This window comes from Myotis brandtii, unplaced genomic scaffold, assembly GCF_000412655.1.
Source record: "Myotis brandtii unplaced genomic scaffold, ASM41265v1 scaffold613, whole genome shotgun sequence".
NCBI lineage: Eukaryota > Metazoa > Chordata > Mammalia > Chiroptera > Vespertilionidae > Myotis > Myotis brandtii.
Genome location: NW_005370332.1, coordinates 1428217 through 1436811, shown reverse-complemented (window position 1 = coordinate 1436811; position 8595 = coordinate 1428217). Strand labels below are relative to the sequence as shown.

General features: G+C 36.4%; 1 protein-coding gene across 1 annotated transcript in view; it reads left to right on the top strand.

Moving 5' to 3' along the window:
* The window catches only part of LRCH2 (leucine-rich repeats and calponin homology (CH) domain containing 2), a 111329-nt gene that overhangs the window by 29862 nt on the left and 72872 nt on the right, over positions 1 to 8595 (top strand). Inside the window, 2 exon segments of the mRNA XM_005879911.2 lie at positions 2745 to 2889; positions 6908 to 7034. Coding sequence (XP_005879973.1) covers positions 2745 to 2889; positions 6908 to 7034 — 272 coding nt within the window.

Genomic DNA, 8595 nt, shown 5'->3' with positions numbered 1-8595 from the left:
CCTTTTATTAGTATAGAGGCCTGGTGCATGGGTGGGGGCCGGCTGGTTTGCCCTGAAGGGTGTCCCGGATCAGGGTGGGGGGTTCCCTTGAGGCGTGGGGCGGCCTGGGCAAGGGGCCTGTGGTGGTTTTGCAGGCCAGCCACACCCCCATGGGGTGTGGGTCCCCGCAGGGGGTGTGTGGCCAACCTGGGTGAGGGGCTGAGGGCTGTTTTCAAGCTGGCCACACCCTCTTCAGGGTGGGGCTTCCCGCTGGGGTGACTGGCCAGCCTGGGTGAGGGGCTGATGGCTGTTTGCAGGCTGGCCATGCTCCCCAGCAGGGACTCTCACCCCATGGGGGCATGGCCAGCCTGAGTTGAGGGGCTGAGGGTTGTTTTCCATTTTCAGGCTGGCCACGCCCCCTGGTGACCCAAGCCCCCAGCCCCTCCTTGAGCAGAGCCCAGGCCCTCAGCCACTCCTTCAGCGGCGGCCAGGAAGCTTGGCTTCCTCCGTTGCCCAGGGCAACCTAAGCCTCCTGCTGCTCCAGCTCCATGGTCGCCGCCATCTTTGTTGGGTTATTTTGCATACTTGCCCTGATTGGCTGGTGGGTGTAGCAGAGGGATGGTCAATTTTCATGTTTCCGTTTTATTAGTGTGGATATTATTTACCAGTGATAGGCCAAAATCCTGGGTGCCATCCTTGATTCTTACCTCTTGTTTACTCCACTGTATTATTTTTGGATACTTAGTTACTAGAATTTATACAGAATAATAAACTGGGCATAACTTTGTTTTTAGAATTTCAGATTAATTGTAAGCAGTAATTTTTAACTCCTAGGATTTTGAAGTTATAAGAATAAGAGGCATAACCCTGAATGTAAAATAAAAAAAGCAATGACTTATTTTTTCTTCCTTGATACAACTGCATGATGCTTGGGTGTCTAGAGTAGGTAAGCCCGGATACTGAGAAAATTCTGTTTCAAGTTCAGATTTTTGTTCCTTGTAATTCGGACTATCCTTTTATATAGTTATTTAGAATCTTATGGTGGAAGGAAGAAGGATCCAAATTAATTTTCATATATAATCATAATTGATGTTTTCTTTTGCCAATTATAAAATTTTGCACTAAGTGAGTATACACACACACACACATATTTATATATAATGTTAATACATGTATATTAATGTTCTGAGTAGAGAATTTACTACTTTGCTAAGTAAATAGGACTACTCCCCTCAGAGTGAGAAAGTTGAGCATTAGTAGGAGGCTATTCTTATGATGGCAGATCAGAAACTAAATGAGGTACAGTAGCTAAGCTACAGTGTGGATGTTTTTTCTGACAGAGGTAAATAATTATGTTACGTTTTTAACCAAATAAGTACAATAAGCTAGTATAAGCAAAGTATATTTCCATGATAAGGTAGCTAGCTAGTGTGACAATTGTTTAGGCAGTGATTCTCAACAGGTGTAGGAGAGTTTTCACCCCAGGGGACATTTTTTGGCTGCCAGGACTAGAGGGTGCTCCTGGCATCTAGTAGGTAGATGCTGGAGATGCTGCTAAATATCTTACAGTGCACAGGGTAGCCCCACACCACAAATAGTGATACAGCCCAAAAGGTCAACAGTGCTTTGAGAAACTCCTTTAGGGTGTTTTTTTTTTGACCTGCCACATGATCACCTAAATATTTTTCAGAATTTCATTTAACAAATAAACCTTTGATAGAGGTGTAATGGTTATAATAATTTCATGATTTTATTTTTGTGAAAACTTCAACGAATGGAAGTATATTTGTGTGTACTTGGAATAATTTAGGAGAGGAAAGAATCAAGGATGAATGCCAAGTTTCTGGCTTGAGCAACTCATCAAGATGTTGGTGACATTATTTGAAATGAGAGAAACAGATGTGTGGAACAAAATTTTCAGTTCAGATTTGACGTTTGTAGAATTTGAAGTACCTGAGAGATATCGAGAGGAAGTCCTAAAGATCAGAATTTAGGTGTTTAGACATATCTTTAAATTGAAATGTGTCAGTATATGAATATACATTAGTCCTGAGATTAGAGGAAATCACCCACCAGAATGTATATCTTTTTTTAAAGTATATTTTTATTGATTTCAGGAAGGTAGGGAGCGGGAGAGAGAGATAGAAACATCAATGATTAGAGAGAATCATTGATTGGCTGCCTCCTGTATGCCCCCTACTGGGATCAAGCCCTCAACCCGGACATGTGCCCTGACTAGAATCGAACCGTGACCTCCTAGTTCATAGATCGATCAATGCTCAACCACTGAGCCACGCCGGCCGGGCATCTTAAGAAGGAAAGAGTACCTTATAGCACAGTGCTTAGGAACACCAACATTCACAATATGAGTGGAGGAGAATCTAGCAAGAGACTAAGAAGTAGCCAGAGATAAAATAGGAAGTGATCCAGAAGTGTAATCTTCCAAGCCAAGGGAAGAGAAATGATTTTAGGTGGATGAGTGGTTGTTGATATGGAGGCTGTTGTTGACTTTGGTCATACCCATGAGAGTGACTAGAAACCCAATTACAGTGGGTTGCGAATTCCATGTTAAGTAAGAAATTTAGTTGTGTTGTAGATTTATGTAAATTTGGCTGTGAAGGCCTTCAAGGTTATAGTGAATAATGTTTTATAATACATTAAATAATTGCTTGGATTCTAAGTGATTCAGCAAGTATGAAAATAGTTCTGTATTACCACAGATAAAGGTGTATGTTTGACACTAAAACATTACTTTTGTTTTTCAGACCTTTCAAGAAATCGTTTTGCAGAAATTCCTTCTGATATCTGGTTATTTGCACCTCTTGAAACATTAAATTTATACCATAATTGCATTAAAACCATTCCTGAAGCCATTAAAAACCTGCAGATGTTAACGTACCTTAACATTAGGTAAGGAAGTAACTTTTGGGATACATTTTGGTTTTTATCATAGTTTTAATCCTTTTAGTAGCAAAGGAATGTGTTTGGTTTGGCTATGTAGCCTATATTTATCTCAGTAGTATCTTATTTGTATTTTTTATATGTCCACACTACTGTATAGGCCTTTAGTCTTATTTTTGAGAGCAATGCTTCTCAAACTAATGTGCACGGGAATCACCTGGGGATTAAAACAGGATTCTGATTTTATAGGTCTGCAGTGGGGCCTGCATTTCTAACAAGCCGCTTGGTAATGCCCATGCCTGCTGGTCCTTAAATCACTTTGAATAGCAAGGCTTTACATCAGAAATATTTTACTGAAATCATAGCACCACAATACCGATTTATTTATATGCATCCTCAGTTAAATAAACAATCGTTATGATATTTTTCACACTCCTGTGACTTTCTGTTGCTACTTCAAGGATGGATAGATGGGGATGGGAATGGTGGAACATTAAGAGGTGGATGACAGTTGATGTTAATATTGAATAAGTGCTTACTGTGTGCCGGGCGGTGTTACAAATACTTTACACATATTACCTCATGTTCACAACAGCATTTTGAGATATGTACTTTTATTACCCCTGTACTTTTATTATTACAGATGAGGAAACTGAAGCACAGAGAAGTTAACTATTTGCCCAAAGTTCTATATAGGGTGTCTCCCAGAAAATGTATAAACATACTTTGAATAATTATTAAGGCAGTGTTTTTTAAAATACATTTCATTTTCGCCCTAGCCGATTTGAATCAGTGGATAGAGCATCAGCCTGTGGACTGAAGGGTCCTGGGTTTGATTCCAGTCAAGGACATGCCTGGGGATTGTGGACTCAATCCCCAGTAGGGGGCGTGCAGGAGGCAGCCGATCAATGGTTCTCTCTCATCATTGATGTTTCTATCTCTCTCTCCCTTCCTCTCTGAAATCAATAAAAAAATATTTTTTTAAAAAATAAAAATGAATAAAAAATAAAATACAATTCATTTTCAAGTGAGATACTTAAACAGTGGATAGCCCAATTGATATTTCTTTTCAGATTTAACCCATTGGAATTAATAATTATTCAAAGTATGTATACATTTTGGGAGACACCGTGTGTGTGTGTGTGTGTGTGTGTGTGTGTGTGTGTGTAGCCAAGATTATAATAAAGTAATATGGCTGTAGAAATATCATTCTTAAGCTATTACCCTATATTTATAACAGAGTGAACATTTAATAAGAATAAGAAAAAGAATGCCCTGTTAAATGAGTGACATTGAATGGAAACTGCTGTATTGTGACAATTTTAGAATTGTTTTCTTATTTTTCTTTTTTATTGAGTTGTAAGGGATAGTTTATTTCCCTTCCTTAGCGAAGTTAATTGTTTAAATTCCCATATAGGGAAGTAGTAAATATAAGTAATATACAAAAATAATAGTGCTCCTTTCTTGTTGTGATATATTAATTATTATGTATGTTTCCCCCAGTGGTGTCACCTGGTTGTACATACTATTTTAACCGAAACTACTTTACATCTTAAAATACATGAGAGAGATTTATTTCCATAGATGTCAGTCATTTGGGTTCTCCTTTCCTTGACCTGGCTTGGGAGAAGTTTGAGGAAAGTTCATCTTTGTTTCATTTTATTCTTTTAAGGAAAAAGTGATTTGTCCAAAATTGAAGTACATTTCTATATTAACACCTATGGTGTATCTTAGAATACAGGCATGCCTCAGAGATATTGTGGGTTCTGTTCCAGACCACCATATTAAAGTAGGTATCTTTTTGCTGGTGGAGGGTCTTGCCTTCATTTTAGAAAATGCAACACCTGTGAGGTGCAATAACTCTAAGCACAATTAAACAAGGTATGCCTGTAATTTTATTAAAACTCTCTGATTCTTTCTTGTTTTGATCTATAAAAGTTAACTTCTGATTTTTGTTTACAGTCACAGACATTTTGAACAACCTCTATTGAAGTAACATTTGTTCTAGTGACTGACTTCCTTTGACTGTCTCTAAAACATGTGGCCAAAAAAGTAAAGATTAATGACTTACTATAGTTATGTATAAAGAAATAAATTCTGCAGAAAGCTTACTGTGCTAATTCAATGAACCTGGTTATTAAGAGAAGCAAATAAGTCAGTTTTTAAATGTTGTTTTTTTTTTATCTGAGGGAGATTAGAATGTTTGTGTATGTGCCATTATTTTTTCTACTTTATTTTTTATTTTGGTGAAAATATCTTTGAGAAACTTTTAAGATGATTTTTAAGCTTCTCCCCTTCCTGTATACTACCTCCTTTTTAAGTAGAATCATGCAGGAAGATCCTTGTGTGCTTCATCCTGCTTGATCCTAAAAGTGTCAAGAGTTGTGACAGGCCCCTAGCATACTTGACATTCCAGCAGCCTGGCCAGGATTCCTGTTCTAGTAACATTGTCTTTTTTTTTTTTTTTTTAAGTCTACTGCCAGGTCTAAAGCCAGTCTAATGTTTCTTGTGTTGTTTTGAATTATCCCAGGACTAAAGTGTTCTCTGGAAAATTCAAGTGAAGTATAAAAATTTTTTTTTTTTTTTTTTTTTTTTTTTAAGTCTACTGCCAGGTCTAAAGCCAGTCTAATGTTTCTGGATGTCCCCTGCAGGCATAAAATGGGGTGAAAGTTTTTGAAATCCTCTGTTAGGGTAACACTGGGCTTTTGTTGTACACAATACACAAAATGGTAGGTACATACAAGTCTATAAATATCACTTTGAAAAACAGGAAAAATAATAGCTCCTTGCTCATGAATGCTTGGTATAGTGTGAAAATGTAATGGTACACTTTATATAGTTTGGTAGTAGGATTTTCTTAGTCCATTTGGGCTGCTATAACAATACCGTAGACTGAGTGGTTTATAAAACAACAGAAATTTTTCACAGTTCTGGAGGCTGAGAAATCCAAAATCAAGGCGCCAGCAAATTTAGTGTCTGGTGAGGACCCGCATCCTGGTTCATAGATGGCCATCTAGCTGTGTCCTCACATGATAGCAGAGGTTAGGGAGCTCTCAGGGGCCTCTTTCATAAGGCTACTAAAACCATTCATGAGTGCTCTGCCCTCATGACTTAATCACCTCCCAAAGGCCCCAACTAATATCATCACCTTGGGGATTAGGTTTCAACACTGTAATTTCAGGAGAGGGCGCAGCATATTCAGTCTATAGTGGGGATCATTTAGATCAGTCTGTATTGGTGTATAAATTTGACCACAGTAGTCTGAGGGTAAGGAACCCGGGGCCAGATAGCCTGGATATGAATGCTGGTTTTCCCACTTACCAGCTGCGTGATTTTGAGGAGTTTAATATCTTTTTTTTTACTGTCTCATCACCTGTAAAATAGGCATCATGATAGTATTTATCTTTCTAAAGTAGATTGTTGTGTTAGTTGAGTTAATTCATGTGAGGTGTTCTGAACATGGCCTGGCACATAGTAAACACTCAATAAATGTTAATTGTTGTATTTAAGTGTATCTACAGAGATAAAAATGTATGAACTTTGAGCCGCGATAAAGGTGCTAGTAGGCTGTTCTACCATAAACTTATAGAAAAAGGAAATAAGTTAGGCTTATTACATGTTTTCAAAGACATAATCCTATTCATTCTTTCATAAATTTAAACATAGTACGTGCAAATTCATCCTTGGAGCCTTATCCTTGTTAAAGGCATGGAATTACTGATTATAGTGAAGTTATAGTAGAGAGCAAGGTTCTGGCATTCTTCAGCTCAGAAGAATGGTTTTGGGTTTTGAGAACTGGTGGTGTATAATGTCTCTAATAATTACCTATCTTGTGGGGTTAACGTGAGGATTAAATGAGATAGTGCATATAAAGATTTTAGTCTGATACAAACTAAGCTTTCATTAAGTGATAGTTATTATTTAGTCAAAGCTTCTTATTTACTTTTGAGGTGATTTGTTCTTTTTCAGCATAACGTGTCAGGTTTCAGACATACTTCTCATAATAAGACTTTCTTATTCTTTTCAGTCGAAATCTTTTATCAACGTTGCCAAAATACTTATTTGATCTTCCTCTTAAAGTTTTGGTCATCAGTAATAATAAACTGGTATCCATTCCAGAAGAAATTGGGAAGTTAAAAGATTTAATGGAATTGGTGAGTAAAACAGTTGTATTGATTGTATATAATATACATAAATACATGCCTTTATATTTTGGAATATTACTCATTTCTTTATGTAATTTCACTCTAATTTTTAAGAAAAGAATAACTTGATATATGCCTAAGTTCACTTTAGGAAAATTTCTAAATACTATTGCTTATCTGATTTTAGCTCACAGCCAATAAAAGCCTGATTTGTTCCTCAGTCCTCAGCAGAGGCTTACTTCTCTTAAGAAATGCTTTTCAAACGAATAAGCATTTGTCTGCCCATTTTGTGGAAAGTAAAGGTCTTACCAGTAAAAAATACAGGTTTTTTTTAAGGTTTTACAGGGCTGCTATGAGAGCTTCAGAGAAAGGGGATAAACAGTAGAGTGAACAAAACTCATGTGATTTTATAACAGTTTTTGGGACCAAGAGGCCATTATATACAATTGATTGTAGAAATATAGGAATAATTTAAAGGACATTGAACTCTGAGAGGAACATAGTCAGATCTTCATGGCATTGAGCTAATTTTCACATTTATATTACTTCCACTTTATACAATATACCATGCCGTTTATTTTTATCTTGTTTTATCTTGAGTAATGCTTTCCTAATACATGGATATTTAAAAAAATATTCTTAAATGTGACTTTATTATATGTGGATGGCCAAAAATTTTCTTGAGGAACTTATTTACAATTTTATAATGGGAAATTAATATGCTAATAGAATGTAATGAACAGAAATTTCAGGAATGTCTTGCTTTTATTCATTAAGGAATACCTGCATGTGCAATCATTGCACAAGGAAACTTCCTTGAACTTAGTCTTGCTATGTTTTAGAACCAGATAATTTTAAGGTTGAAAGAGACCTTATAAATGATCAGATATAAACACTTCCTAATGCAGGAAATTCTTACCACTCTAGCTGGATATGTTCAATGGTGGAAAGTGTGTGTGTGTGTGTGTGTGAGAGAGAGAGAGAGAGAGAGAGAGAGAGAGAGAGAGTCAGTCCTGAGAGAGAGAGAGAGAGAGAGTCCTGATTCTTTTTTCAAAACTATTTGTTATCCTTTTTATTTTGCACTAAAATCAGTGCCTCTATCATTTTTATCTACTGGTCCTCGGACTACCTTGCGAAGTATAGATCATGAAAACTTTGCTTCCCTTCTGATGTTTGTAATCTTTTGTGTGTCTACTCTCCATTTTTCCAAATTCTAAGGCCTGTTTGTCTGTAGCTTAAACATCTTTATTAATTTTATTCCTTTTTATATTTCTGTTCTTTATTACTTTTTATTTTTAACTATTTCTGTCTCGAAAATGTTCTCTTTTATTAAGGTCTCTTTTAATGTTATACTCACCAATGAACAGAAGAGTTCAGATGTTGATCTAACAAATTTATAATAAAAGAGAACCATTACTTTCTTTGACCTAGACACAATATTTTTAAATATTTTATATAAGTTATACTTTTAGATTCTGTGGCTCTATTGTTTTTTTTTTTCATTCAATTTTTGGACCTGTGTTCTAAATTATATTACATGAGATGGTTTTGAGATAAGTGAAATTTCAAA